Source organism: Eurosta solidaginis, chromosome 4 (genome assembly GCF_040869045.1).
Source record: "Eurosta solidaginis isolate ZX-2024a chromosome 4, ASM4086904v1, whole genome shotgun sequence".
Classification (NCBI taxonomy): domain Eukaryota; kingdom Metazoa; phylum Arthropoda; class Insecta; order Diptera; family Tephritidae; genus Eurosta; species Eurosta solidaginis.
Window position 1 is genome coordinate 174,097,526 of NC_090322.1, and position 16,416 is coordinate 174,113,941.

General features: G+C 33.8%; 1 protein-coding gene across 19 annotated transcripts in view; it reads left to right on the forward strand.

Moving 5' to 3' along the window:
* rdgA (retinal degeneration A) overlaps nucleotides 1–16,416 on the forward strand; it is a 1,310,388-nt gene that overhangs the window by 1,252,050 nt on the left and 41,922 nt on the right. For all 19 annotated transcript variants that reach the window (XM_067783802.1, XM_067783806.1, XM_067783805.1 and 16 more), the window contains one exon: nucleotides 6,355–6,567. In XM_067783802.1, coding sequence (XP_067639903.1) covers nucleotides 6,355–6,567 — 213 coding nt within the window. The remainder of the gene's footprint in view (nucleotides 1–6,354; nucleotides 6,568–16,416) is intronic.

Here is a 16,416-nt window from a genome sequence, read left to right on the forward strand (position 1 = left end):
TTTTGTGAGTAAGTGTATGTACTCACAATCATGCCACTTAATAAATGTATGCTTATATTCAGATATCTATGTTATATTTTAATATTTTAGTTTTACATTTAGTTATTAAATTCTAAAGAGAAGGTCTAATACATGATACCTTTTAAATCTAATAGTTAGTTTCATTAGATTCATCAAGCAACTGCTAGTGGATTATCATGATTACTTCTTCTCTGTAAATATTTTATACTCATTTTTTATAAAATTAATTTCATTTTTTATAGTAAGGAACCAGGGTGCACCAGTAATAAGTCTTAAATTTTTTAGTGGTATCTTTGTAGAATTTCTATGTTCGAATTACAAGCAGTACCCCACAGTTGTACTTCATAGGTCCATACAGGCTTTAGTATAGCCTTGTATATTAAAATATTATTTTTAAGATCTAACGGTGATTTCAGACCTAGCAGCCAGTAGTGTTTGTTGGTTTTTATCTTTAATTGTTTACTTTTGGCTTGAATATGTAATTTCCAGGTTAGCCGTTTGTCAAAATGTATACCAAGATATTTGACACTATCATGTTTGGGAATTATATCACCATTTAGATGCGGTGAAGGGCAGTCTTTCTTTTCTTTAAGTGAAAACAAAATGTGCACAGATTTGTTTGTGTTTATTTTATTTTCCATCGGTCCAGCCACGTCTGTATCTCGTTTAATTCTCTCTGAACTAGATTAGTTGCATCAACTGGATACTGACTTAATGCTAGTATAGCGGTGTATCTGTAGCAATTGGAACATTTTCGGTTTCGGGTATGTCAGATGTAAAACTCGTAAATAGCATAGGGCCCACTATGCTGCACTGTGGTATTCCAGCTTTGAAGTATACTATTTCAGATATTTCTTCATTCACCCTTATGGAAAATGTACTTTCGGCAAGGTAAGACTTTAGTGTTAGATAAAAAGGAGTAGGAAGTATATTTTTTTAATTTATATAACAGGCCTTGATGCTATAGGGTTATCTACTTTAGTTACATATACTTTGTTTTTATAAATTATTTTTAAATCATTTTATTTTGTATAATATTTCAAAATAAAAATATTGGAAGTTATCAAAAAAAATCTTTTAAAAAAATAAATTTAAATATTTTCTAAATTAAAAATAAATAGTTTTATTTGAACTATAAATGGCGCTCCCACCAACGATCCTGTACAAAATCTGGAAATTTCTACAGTACAATAAATTTATATCAAGCATCAAAATCAAAAGAAAGAAATTAAAGGAAAACAAACAAATATTAATAACGCAGAAAGTTTACATCTTATCGAAAATCCAGTTCTAAAAATGCCTTTAACAATTAGCCAAACCACTATAATTTTTAATCATTCAACGCATTGTTTATATTGAATTAACAAGAAGTATATTTCAAAAAACCAATTCGAATGAAGAGTTAACGTTAACTGCAATCACTAAAACAAAAAACAACATATTTCATCAATATCAAAGAGCAATTTTACGTACATATAAACAACAATTTAAGATTGACATCAGTGATTAAAGTATAAAACGGTGCAATTTTAAAAATAAAACCAATGAAAGATCAATAATTTCATTACTAGTCAACCATTTTCTTTTTATGAATTTATCATCTGCAAAAAAATATATTTTTTTAATGGATTCTATAAACCTTTAGATAAAAATTTTATTTAAAAATATTACATTTCACAAAATCGTGAAATAATAAAATAATAAAATAGTTTACTTATTAGGTTGTTCTAATTTATAATTACATTAAATATATTTTAATTATATATCTACACTTCCTCCAGTTTAAAAAGTTCAAAAATATGTATCATTAACACATGTAAGTAAATTTACAGCAACAGACATATAAACTCAAATTCATATTTTACCAATCTCATTTCCAATTAAAAATAACAACTTAAAACTTTTTAAATCAAACTAATTACTGTAATCAATTTTAAAAAATCTCAAAAGATTTCTTAAAATAATTTTTTTTGACACATGTATATCAATTCTTTCATATTGAAATTAAAATCATATAAAAAACTCAATTTATGCTCACTAACATAATATAAATCAATGACAATTTCACCATCAAACAATTAAAGGAATCAACTTTTCATTCCTTATCAACAACTTGGACATACATTATGCAGAGTACAATTATATATTGAACATATATTCTGCATAATACAAGTTTTAATTTTTGAGTAATTGTGCACACAAAGTTGCCATCTACTATTATTCAACGTCATTCTAGGTTCTTCAATCACATCACGATAAATAATAATATTTCTCAAACAACATACAAATAACGCAACCAAATATTAATATACATAAAATATTAATACAACAAGTAAACAATAACAACAACTAAAAATCAGTTATCAGGTACATCAAATCATCAAAAGATTGGGTACTTATATCAATACTAACATAAACTTTTAACGCAATTAACACAATTCAAATGTTTTTCAAACTACAACACAAAATTCTTACAGTAATTAATATACACCGTAATTAATATTTACACAACTACTTCCAAGCAAAATAAATTTTTCGTTTCACTGGAGGGGGAGTAAATATAGGGTTATCTACTTTAGTTACATACACTTTGTTTTTATAAATTATTTTTAAATAATTTTATTTTGTAAAATATTTCAAAATAAAAATATTGGAAGTTATCAAAAAAAACATCTTTTAAAAAAATAAAGTTAAATATTTTCTAAATTAAAAATAAATAGTTTTATTTGAACTATAGATGACATACTTTGTCAAATGCTTGCTGTACATCCAAAAATGCGGCGGCGCAGTATCCTTCAAAGTACTCCATTATGAAATTAAAAACGCGGTGGCACTGTTCGGGTGTACCATGGCATCGGCGAAAACCAAATGGATGTTCGGGTATTACCATATTTTCTTTCAGTATTGGGAATACTCTGCGCAAAAATAGTCTGTCAAATACTTTGAAGAATAGTGTCAATAAGCTGATTGGCCTGTAATATATTTGTTTTTCAGGTTTTGCCGGTTTAAGGACCATAACTATTTCGGCACACTTCCATTGCGTAGGAAAATAGTTTAATCTTAATATTGAGTTATATATCAGAAAGCGACCTATGAAAAAAAAATTGCCCTAGGTGGCGTAAGGGTCGAGACATTCAAAAAAATCGTATTTTCGGTCCGATTTGGCTTATATTTGGAACACATTATATGTACATACATGAATAGAGAGCGGCCTGTGAAAAAAATCTCCGCTAAGTGTCGCAAGGATCGAGATATTCAAAAAAATCTTATTTGTGGCTCATATTTGGAACAAATATTATATACAGTCCGGTAGAAGTGAACAAAATATTTGGACTGAGGCTGTAACAAATTGTCAGGAAGGAGTCCTTGTAATAATAATACTCTAAATGAACTAAATAGAATGAGAAATTATAGGCAATTAAATAAAAACTAAAAACTTTAAAATAAAATAATAAAAAAAAAAAAATTTAAGTTAAACGGTTTTATTCAAAACAATACTTACATGAAGTAATAATAATACTAAAAGCTAGAAAATTAGCATTGTTTGCTTTTGATTCTGATCGGAAAATAGGTAGGTAGGTCCAAGGTGCTAGTCATTACACTCGTCATCAATCTAGGGCGTTGATCAGACAATTAAATAAAACCGTTAGCCGCGTCAAATTTCTATTGATAGTCATATGCAAGACCAACTGAACCTTAATCGGGTTATGCTACGCCTCACATTTTTAGAAATTTCACGCGCCCAACTCTTTTATTTGTCTGATCAACGCCGTGGGCTAGTACCTAGGATCTACCTAATTATTTTCTAGCTGTTAGTATTATTACTACTTCATGTAAGTATTATTTTCAATAAAACCGTTTAACATAAAATTTTTTTTTGATTATTTTATTTGCAATACGTTTTAATATGTCCAAGATCTTGACAACTATGACATTGGACAATTTTGTCACCTGTTGGACGAGGAGGTTCTACTTTAACTATTGCATTATTTAGATGTTTTATCTCATAAATTTCTTTGTTATTGTCATTCGGTTCCAAATCAACAAAGAACATTGACAATGGTTGTTTATGTATTCTGCTTTTAACATTATAAATATTTCTAACTTTATGTCCTAGCTCTGTAATTTCTTCGATAGGAGTGGAATAGATAATTCCTTTTAACACCCTATATAATCGTTCTTGCCTTGGTTGATACGTGTGATAACTGATTTTGCTTATATCTAGATTTTTAACAGTTTTTCTGTAAGATCACTGTTTTTTACCATAAGTCTAATTTTTCCATCCGCTAGAGATTTATAACTAATATACTTTTTATAAATTACACTAGAAATATAGTTTATCATTTCACTTATATTTACTACGCCTGCTATGGCTTTGTAATAGTCGGCACTGCTTCCTTTCCCGCTGCTAGGTTATCATCCTCTACAGCTTCCATTAGATCGTCATCTCCGCTGAGTAAATCGAATCGATTCGGATGTATAAGAATCTGCTTTTTATTTTGATATAGCTTGAGAGACTCCTGATTGACACGTCCTCCAATTTTAGTTGGTACCATAGCGGAACGATACAAGGTGGCAGCATGGTGACATACCTACAAACATAAATAAAAATCCCATGTACTTTGTTGTGGTAAACTTGATGGACAAATGTCAAAATCGTACTGCGCCGGAAGTTGATGTATCAAATCTAAAAAAAAAAGTTTATAATCAGCTGTTCCATGCTGCCACCTTGTATCGTTCCGCCATGGTTTGTACATTTTTCCACATCAAAACAGTATTGTCATTTTCGTCATCGTTCTCTCCTAAAGCATTCATATTGAGTGCCTTGCTTGTTGTGATAAAAAAAAAACAGATTTACTCTCACTTTCGTTGTCAATAGCTGATATTGATATATACATATATATTTGATAAACACGTATGTTCGCTCGCACGGTCAATCAACGATTAATAACATTTATTTAATGCATTTTTTTAATAATTTGGGAAAAATTTAAACAACGTGACATCAAGACGGACAATGCGACAGCTGTTTCGATTATTTCTTGTAAATCTATTCAAAGCCTTTTCTCTCTGGAGTGATTTACAACAACTAAAGCATGACGTGGCTGAATGCGTTGATAACACATCAATCATCGTAGGAGTGCGGGTTCAAATCCCCTCACTCCCGGGAGAAAATGCTTTGAAGAGATTTGCAAGGAATAATCGAAACAGCTGTCGCATTGTCCGTCCTGATGTCACGTTGTTTTAATTTTTCCCAAATTACACAAGCCGACAGCATCTCAGACCCAGAAACCGGACTATATATTTTCGAAGGATTTTGATGCGAAGAATCGAAATCTGGCTCAAAATTGCTCTATCAGCTCTGGTTTCCGACATATCCTAACTTAAAAGTGCAAAAAAAAACACCGTTTGTGCACATATTTGAGGTTATGTAGCCTTGCAGATGTTTTCTTTCACCAAAATTAAAGGATGACATCTTTAAACACAAGTCTTCTTTTAAATGGCGTTGAGTTTAAAATAAAAAAAAAAGAGTTTGCATTATTTTTTTTTCGCTGAGATATCGCATTTTGAAGTTATCATGTTTCTTGTGGTGTTTTTTAGGGGTTAGGGGAACTGGAGTTGATGGGTTAACAGTTAAGTTGGTTAGCCCACTTGTGGTGCGAGATATCTAGATAAATAAGACTTATTTTAAGAAAAATATAAGTGGGTTAGCCTACTTGCGGTATGATATGGGTGGTTTCTAGGGGTTAGGGCTGTGTGTGACTTAGTACCCGAGGGTTAGATAGTGTAGGGGTGTGATGAGTTAGCACACTTATGGTGTGAGACAAAATTTTAAGAAAAATAAGACTCAATGCAAGAAAGTTAGTAATCGACTATATCATGTCTATGTTATCTCAATCGGTTTTCAGGTGTAGGAAAATTTAGAAACATGAAAATTTCAAAATGCGATATCTCAGCGGAAAAAAGATATTTGCTCAAGCCACTTGAAAGAAGAAGAATTACGTTTAAAGATGCCGTCCTTTAATTTTGGTGAAAGAAAACATCCGCAAGGCTACATAACCTCAAATATGGGCAAAAACGGTGTTTTTGCACTTTTAGGTTAGGACATCTCGAAAACCAGAGCAATTCTGAGACCAGATTTGGATTCAGCGCATTATAAACCTTCGGAAATATATAGTCTGGTTTCTGAGTCTGAATGTTGGTCAAATTTGTCGGCCTGTGTTATTAAATAAAATAAAATTTGTTTAGCGACAGTCTTTAGTTGTTTCAAAATGGATTGTTAGTATATTTTCTTTTGATAAATTTCACTTTCTTTCACTTCTCTTTATTTAGCATGCACCGCTGAGCATTACTTCCGCATTGATCGCGCTCAAGAACATTTACATTATATATGCGATATTGCCATTGATGAATTATATATTTTGGATCATGAGGCTGCAACTATGCCACAGACACCGGATCAGGAGCGCTCATTTTCCGCTTACTCACAACGAATGGGTAATGAGCGTCGCAATATGGATCAACAAAGCCGATCTGGCAGCACTGGTATGCAATTACCTTATATAAATAAACGCATGTTTTGCAATTATTATTATCGCAAGAAGCGTTTCGAATTATAAGGATTTTATTATTTTTTCCACTATTATTGTTATTGTTACTATTATTATTATTTTATTGTTTGTCATATGACAAACACATATATGGAGCAAAGCGTTGATTTATTTCAAAGCACGGCAATTTACAAAAATTTTAAATGAAGGGAAATGAGGATGGAGAAACGTGTAAAAAATATCGGTATATACTAATAAAAAAAGAAAAAGAAAACTACATATATGTATATTTACGATCCCCGTTTTTTTTTCTTTTTATTTGATTACAATTTTGTTTAACCTTAATTAAAGTTTTTTTTTTTTTGAAGAACCGATCTTCATTAGTTTTTTCTGCAGTAGTTTTTTTCTCAAAAAAAAATTTTTTTTTTAAATTACTCTTTATTTTTATTATTTTCAATTTATATTTATAAGTTTTACTTATTTTAATATTAACATTTATATACCTATTTTCAATACGTATTAACTCTTCCGTACTTAGTTAATAATAGTTCGGAAAGCCTTTCATTAAATTAAGTAGCACCTTTGCCGAGGCAAAGGCATTGAGCAGCGTTGAACAAAAAACAATGTTATTATTATTTAATTGTAATATTTTCAGTTAATAAGCATGTTGTTTTATTAAAAACCAACCAATTACACGCAAACATATCCGTCCTACCTGAAAGAAAAGGTTCTGGTATACATAACATTTTTTTTTTACTATTTGGCATTAAAGACAGTTACATACATACAAAGATACAAATGAGGCTAGCATAAGCATGTTAAAAACTGTTTTAATTTCAATTTTCATTCAGTCTTACTGTTTAGACCTCGTCCGAAAAGTTCGGAAATTTGTTTCGTGTTTTTTTTTTTTTTTGTTTTTTTTTTGTATTTCCTTTTTTGCTGTTTTTCATTTTTATTTTTTTAATTTTTTTTTCTTTATGGATGGAACACCCACTTCATGTTTTTAATAAAATTAGCACGTTGCGACATCAGAAAATATCGAGAGCAATCTCGGCTGTCGTTTTAAAAACGACCTATCTCAGAATTCGATTTCTTCGCCGGCACTCACCTCTATGGCAAATCATGGAGACTATTTCCCAAAACTGTATACTTGACATTAATACTGTTGTGAAGGTAATAGGCACCTATGCTTCTTAAGTTGGGTGGCCGAAGATCACGCAAAGAACTGCAATAACGAAATTAAGCAAACTGCATCGACTAGTTTGGATTGGCATAACGGGTGCGATGAGAACGTTCCTTGCTGATGCGCTTAGTGCCCATGGCGGAACCAGGAACAGGTGACGGCCGGAAATCTGCTGATTGGTACTGGTCGATCGACTTACAAAAACAAAGTACATGGAATATTTATTTATGTTTGTATGGTTCCGCCATGTTAAGTCCTTAGTGAAAATAGATCAAGAAAAGAAAGAGGCCACACTCGCTGCACTAAGACTTCAAAGCGCGAAAACATGACAGGGCATATGAAAGTAACGAGAAAAATTCATAGGAAATCCCATATTGCATCTAGATGATGCAATGTCCCCTATGCTCAGAATCTCACGGAATTTTGAGGTGTCCATTATAGGCAGAGCTCTTTGAGAAACAGGGAACCCATATACTGATAGATCAAAATTTTATGACAAAAAAACGGGAGCTGTCATCTATGGGCCGAACCTCAAGAAATCGATACCAATGCGATGCTATCCCACATTTTTCAGGCAGAAATCCATGCAATAGAAGTTTGCTGTATAGAATGTTTACGAGGAGTCGTTATGTCAGACAGGCATGCAGCCTTACGTGCCCTGCAGTCTTACACTATTACTTATAAGCTAGTGAATGAATGCATTGGAGTTCCAAATGATCAAAGACAAGGTTTTGCTAGGCCAAAGACAAGGTTTTGTTAGGATGGGTTCCCAGGCAATCAATAAGTTGAGCTGGCCGGTGAATAAAGACCTCACATAAACTAAATGTGTCCATAGTGTTACCAGAATTTGCGTGACGACCAAACGAAGAACCCCAATCAGGTGCCAAGATTTGTGTTATAAAATAACTCCGTTCTCTTGGCAAATACTACACGTTTTTTTGGACCTAGCTTAATTGTTGACTCGAGATCTGGCAACTCTGCCGCCCCTAATATCTGGAGCATTGACCTGGCGAGCGCAGGACATGAACACGGAACGTGCCCAACCATTTCTTTCTACAGCTCGCACTTCGTAAATCTGCTGTTACTGACGAGGCTGAGTTATAAGGATGTGACGCCAGAAGGCAGTGTCCAGTTAGTATGCCCAGCGTGAGCCTTAAGTCTTTCCTCTTTAGGGGTATGAGCAACTTTTTGAGTCTAATGTCGATTTGCATATAGTCTGTTGATGTCAGCCTGAGCGAAATTTTTCCAATGCTTCTTTACATTCCAGGACACATATTGATGAAGTACTGTGTGAGATTATTGCCTAAATCGCCACCTGACTATCAATACGTATATTGACGCGATTGCAGGTTAAGCACACTTCCTCCAGAATATATGCTGATCTTTTCACGGCTATAATTTCCGCCTGAAAGACGCTGTAGTAATCTGGCAGCTTGTAGGATTTGCTTATTTTTGGATGAACACAATGAACAGGCAGAATAGCTAGCCAAGTTGGATGCTTTATCACCAAGTCCAGAACCCTTTTGTGAATTCACAAAGGCACACACTAGGGAAACCTTAAGTAACTGGTAAACAAAGCAATTCAGACGACACTGGATTAAATGCCGAGGGTAAAGGCAGGCAAAGTGCCAAACTTATTAATCCAAGCAAAGAGGACCTACTCCGAACACAAATGTTGGTTCAGACTCTCTGCGAATGCGACGCTCTGGCAAGGCCGACACTCTCCCATCTAGGTGGCGTGACTCTTAATCCCTTCGTAAAATCGAGTAAAAACCTTAAAAATAATAATACGAATGTTCTAAATCAGAATTTCTTTCAAAAACGCATTATTTCACAAATTTTTTCAGAAACAAATTCAGAGATACACCCTTTTTGAACAGACAGCAATAGTTTTGAAAATTAAAGATCCCTTAATATTGAACACATCATAAACCTATATTCACAAAGTTTAATTTAACAAAACATATTTTTAGAGAGCAAATCATCCAAATATCACCAAATTTAAGCTTTATTCGGAAACTTATGAAAATAAATTTTCAAAGGTAATAGAGGATTGAAATGCTCAGCTAAAAAATGACTCTGCAAATGCCAGCAAAATATCTGTTGCAAAAAAGTTTGTTGCGATCATCTCAAGTGCAGCTTTTTGAGCGCTAAAGCTGGAGACATTGGTGCTTTATCGGTAACCGTATCGGTAACCTTATAACAGCTGATTCGACCAATTTTATAAGAATCAATGCAATCGATTATTGGTGCCGCTAAAGCGCCAAATACACGACACGAACATTTCCGCGAACATTCCGCAATCTTGTTCGCAGCTTTGGCCATACACCATACGAACTTTTGGCCGAACATTACTCATTCACTCAGAAATTTTTTATTGTCCATTTTACTTTTCCGCGCACGTCTGTTCCGTTCAGAAATTACTACGATTATGAGCTATTTCGCCATACACGCACGAACAGTTCGCGCAAATGTTCGCTAAAAATTAAAATATTTTGATTTTTGGCGAACATTTGCGCGACCTGGCAAACACCACCATACACGACAGAAAAGGTCGCAGAAACATGACGTAACGGGAATGTTCGCGGAAATGTTCGTGTCGTGTATTTGTCGCTTAAGGTCGTAACCGTATCGTAGCCAACCAATTGGTTTTTGGTTTAAGCTGGAGTCATTGGTGCCGTATGTCGTATCGCTGTATCCGTATCCCTAACGTAATCAGCTGTTTATCGTTACGACGGTAAACCAAAACCCAATTGGTGTGCTACGATACGGTTACGACCTTAGCGGCACCAATAATCGATTGCATTGATTCTCATAAGATTGGTCGAATCAGCTGTTATAAGGTTACCGATAAAGTACCAATGTCTCCAGCTTTACCATCGTAACGATAAACAGCTGATTACGTTAGGGATACGACTACAGCGATACGACATACGGCACCAATAATGACTCCCGCTTAAGAAATTCTTCAGCGAACCCTATGCCCCTTTATAATATGGGTGTTTCCCACCTAAACTGAAACGAAATAATACAAATAGATTAGTAGCAAACAAACGATTGAGCTACTATAACCGCCGTCCATATATTTTGTATGAACATCTCTGCGCAATAAAACATCAATGCGCACAAGCGAACGAAGGTTACGCTCGCTTGATGGTTTGTTTGCTACTGATCTATTTCTGTTAAGTCGTCGTTTGTCCATACCTAGCAAGACTGTTTTATTGATCGCACAAAGAGCTTATGCTATCTATCATTAATGAATATTAAAATTAGCTGTATTTTTTTAAGCGCATATACAAATGCACCTAAACTTTATATCGACTGCTAAGTGAATAACTTTATCTGCACTTATGAAATTGTTGCGCATAAATTTAGTACTAACAAGTAAGGAAAGTTAAGTTCGGGTGTAACCGAACATTACATACTCAGTTGAGAGCTATGGTGACAACATAAGGGAAAATAACCGTGTAGGAAAATGAACCGAGGGAAACCCTGGAATGTGTTTGTATGACATGTGTATCAAACGAAAGTCATTAAAGAGTATTTTATGAAGGAGTGGGCCATAGTTCTATAGGTGGACGCCATTTAGGGGTATATCCATAAAGGTGGATCAGGGTTGACTCTAGAATGCGTTTGTACGATATGGGTATCAAATGAAAGGTGTTAATGAGTATTTTAAAAGGGAGTAATCCTTTGTTCCATAGGTGGACGCCGTTTCGAAATATCGCCATAAAGGTGGACCAGGGGTGACCCTAGAATTGGTTTGTACAATATGTGCATCAAACGAAAGGTGTTAATGAGTATTTTAAAAGGGAGTGGGCCTTAGTTCTATAGGTACACGCCGTTTCGAAATATCGCCATAAAGGTGGACCAGGGGTGACTCTAGAATGCGTTTGTACGATATGGGTATCAAATGAAAGGTGTTAATGAGTATTTTAAAAGCGAGTAATCCTTAGTTCCATAGGTGGACGCCGTTTCGAGATATCGGCATAAAGGTGGACCAGGGGTGACCCTAGAATTTGTTTGCACAATATGGGTATCAAAAGAAAGGTGTTAATGAGTATTTTAAAAGGGAGTAATCCTTAGTTCCATAGGTGGACGCCGTTTCGAGACATCGCCATAAAGGTGGACCAGGGGTGACCCTAGAATTTGTTTGTACAATATGGGCATCAAACGAAAGGTGTTAATGAGTATTTTAAAAAGGAGTGGGCCTTAGTTCTATAGGTGGACGCCGTTTCGAAATATCGCCATAAAGGTGGACCAGGGGTGACTCTAGAATGTGTTTGTATGATATGGGTATCAAATTAAAGGTATTAATTAAGGGTTTTAAAATGGAGTGGTGGTTGTTGTATAGGAGGTCGCCTTTTCGAGATATTGCCATAAAGGTGGACCAGGGGTGACTCTAGAATTCGTTTGTACGATATGGGTATCAAATGAAAGGTGTTAATGAGTATTTTAAAAGCGAGTAATCCTTAGTTCCATAGGTGGACGCCGTTTCGAGATATCGGCATAAAGGTGGACCAGGGGTGACCCTAGAATTTGTTTGTACAATATGGGTATCAAAAGAAAGTTGTTAATGAGTATTTTAAAAGGGAGTAATCCTTAATTCCATAGGTGGACGCCGTTTCGATACATCGCCATAAAGGTGGACTAGGGGTGATCCTAGAATTTGCTTGTACAATATGGGTATCAAACGAAAGTTGTTAATGAGTATTTTAAAAGGGAGTGGGCCTTGTACGATATGGTTATCAAATTAAAGGTATTAATGAGAGTTTTAAAAGGGAGTGGTGGTAGTTGTATATGTGAAGGCGTTTTCCAGATATCGACCAAAATGTGGACCAGGGTGACCCAGAACATCATCTGTTGGATACCGCTAATTTATTTATATATGTAATACCTGTCAAGATTTTAAGGGTTTTTTATTTCGCCCTGCAGAACTTTTTCATTTTCTTCAACTTAATATGGTAGGTGTCACAACCATTTTATAAAGTTTTTTCTAAAGTTATATTTCGCGTCAATAAACCAATCCAATTACCTCACCATGTTTCATCCCTCTTTTCGTATTTGGTATAGAATTATGGCATTTTTTTCATTTTTCGTAATTTTCGCTATCGAAAAAGTGGGCGTGGTCATTGTCGGATTTCGTTCATTTTTCATACCAAGATAAAGTGAGTTCAAGTAAGTACGTGAACTAAGTTCATTAAAGATATGTCGATTTTTGCTCAAGTTATCGTGTTAACGGCCATGCGGAAGGACAGACGAACGACTGTGTATAAAAACTGGGCGTGGCATCAACCGATTTCACCCGTTTTCACAGCAAACAGTTAACTCCATAAAATATATGCCCCTACCAAATTTCAAGAGGATTGGTAAATTTTTGTTCGACTTATAGCGTTAAAAGTATCCTAGACAAATTAAATTAAAAAGGGCGGAGCCAAACCCATTTTGAAATTTTCTTTTATTTTTGTATTTTGTTGCACCATATCATTACTGGAGTTGAATGTTGACATAATTTACTTATATACTGTAAAGATATTAAATTTTTTGTTAAAATTTTACTTAAAAAAAATTTTTTTTTAAAGTGGACGTGGTCCTTCTCCGATTTTGCTAATTTTTTTTAGGCGTACATACAGTAATAGGAGTAACGTCCCTGCCAAATTTCATTATGATATCTTCAACGAATGACAAATTACAGCTTGCAAAAGTTTTAAATTACCTTCTTTTAAAAGTGGGCGGTGCCACGCCATTTTCCAAAATTTTACAAATTTTCTATTCTGCGTCATAAATTCAACTCATTTACCAAGTTTCGTCGCTTTATCTGTATTTGGTAATGAATTATCGCACTTTTTCGATTTTTCGAAATTTTCGATATCGAAAAAGTGGGCGTGGTTATAGTCCGATATCGTTCATTTTAAATAGCGATCTGAGATGAGTGCTCAGGAACCCACATACCAAATTTCATCAAGATACCTCACAATTTACTCAAGTTATCGTGTTAACGGACGGACGGACGGACGGACGGATATGGCTCAATCAAATTTTTTTTCGATCCTGATTATTTTGATATATGGAAGTCTATATCTATCTCGATTCCTTTATATATGTACAACCAACCGTTATCCAATCAAACTTAATATACTCTGTGAGCTCTGCTCAACTGAGTATAAAAAGTGCATATCTCCACAATTTCTCCATACACTACCACTATGTGTAATTGCCGATGAGCGTTTTTTAGTCACAAACACAGATGTATATGCAAGTAAAAACAAGTAAAGGTGTCTAAGTTCGGGTGTAACCGAACATTATATACTCAGCGTGAGCTTCAATTGTACATTTCATTTCAGATAAATTACTGTTCTACATAACACGTGGCACCGCCCGTTTAAAAAAAATGTCTCCCCATTTCCTCTTACAATAAAACTTGATAAATGAAATAGCATAGATTCCAAACTATTTTTATATAGCTTATTATTCTAGTCTACGACCCTTTTAAACTTGTTTTATATCTAAGTTGTCGTGGTCTTTAACCGTGGTCACGTCCATTTTTACTGGAAATATTTTCTGCCATAAAGAAAATATGTGTACACAATTTCATTACGATATGTTAATTTTTCTTCGAGTTACGGCTCCCGAATAGAAAATTGCTTAGTCATAAAAGGGGCGGTTCCACACCCATTTTCAAAAATATTAGTGTTTTCCAATTTAATGTTATGATTCAATTTAGAAAGTAAAATTCTATTGACACAAAGCTCTTTTTCGCTAAGATATAGCTTATTATTTTCGTCTACGACCCTTTTAAAAATCTTTTATATAAAAGTGGGCGTGGTCTTTAACCGATCTCGTCCATTTTTCCCAGAAATATTTCCTGCTATAGGGAAAATTTGTGTACCCAATTTTATTACGACCCGTAATTTTTCTTCGAGTTATGGCTCCCGAAACATAGAAAATTGCTTAGCCATAAAAAGGGCGATGCCACGCCCATTTTTTTAAATTTGAAGTTTTTCGTATTTATTGTTATAAATACACTTGGGAAATGAAATACCATTGATATAAAGCTCCTTTTGCAAAGTTATAGCTTATTTTATTCGTTTACGACCCTTTTAAAAATATTTTATATAAAAGTGGGCGTGGTCCTTAACCGATTTCGTTAATTTTTCTTCAAAGCATTCCTTATAATAAAGGCAACCTCTCTGTCGAATGTTACGATAGGTTTAACGATTTTTGAGTTATGATTAATAGTATTTGTAAAATTGATTTTATCACAAGTAGGCGGTGCCACGCCTATTTTAAAAAAATATTTTCAAATTTTTGTAAAGAGTCTGAATATCAGTCCACACGTCAAATTTCAACATTCTAGGTGTATTATTTACTAAATAAGTAGGTTTTTTGTGTTTTCCAAAATGTTATATATATAAAAACTGGGCGTGGTTATCATCCGATTTCGCTCACTTTCAATACCAATCTATGCTGGGCCCAGATAAGCTCGTATACCAAATTTGGTGAAGATATCTCAATATTTACTCAAGTTATCGTGTTAACGGACAGACGGACGGACATGGCTCAATCAAATTTTTTTTCGATACTGATGATTTTGGTATATGGAAGTCTATATCTATCTCGATTCCTTTATACCTTTACAACGAACGTTATCCAATCAAAGTTAATATACTCTGTGTGCAAAGCACGCTGAGTATAAAAAAAAACGGCCAATGTTAAACAAGCGAGACGAGATTAGTTGCACACAAGTTGGCAACCTGTCCATGAATAAAAGTTATATATAGAAAATAACCAAGTTTGTTCGAAAAATTCTTATTCAAATACTTTTTATGCGAAGTTGCACTACTTCTGCTCACAATATATAACCACTTGCGATTTTTAATAGAACTATGTAATTATGTTTTGTTATTATGATTCTTATTTTTTTACATTTTCAGTAAAAGTTGTTGCGAAAATCACATGTATCGCCAAATTATGTAATGTCCATGAACTTGGAGAACATAAAGCCAATTGAAGTACAAAAATTTAAGACCTTAGCTAAATCCCAATTAAAAATTATCACGAAAATATTACAAACAAGAACCAGATTATTTACAAGTATTTCAAATATACATATCTTGGACCTATTATTGTGCTGTCGTTGTAGGCTAAAGTTGAAAATTTATTTTTATATCGAGAGCAATGACTGAAGTAAAGAAAAGAAAAATATTTAACTAAAGTTACTTTAAGCAAGCAATAATTTGATCACCACTGTAAATATTCGTCCTGCACCTTGAAACTGATAAATGTATTAATTTATTTTTAGTGAGCTACTAGCAAATAATTCAATCTAAGATATCAGAAAATTAATAGCCCTGCACTTTTATTCAAAATCAGGATCAACATCGGAAGTAGAGTTAATAAGCTTTTATAAAAAAGTGAGCGAGGCTAAGAGCAGATTTCAAATATTTAGGCCCACCTCCAAAACGGCAAGTTATTTGTTTAGCTCAGAGTTAATTTAAAAAATTTTTCAAAAATGTACAAATTGTAACGAATTTACTTGCAAATCCTCTTATTTGCCCTTTTGCTAAGTTCGTATAACTAAACTGTTAAATAAGTAACTCCAATATTTAATAATGGAAAAATGGCCTTTATTAAAGTACTTCACAATAACACTTATACTTT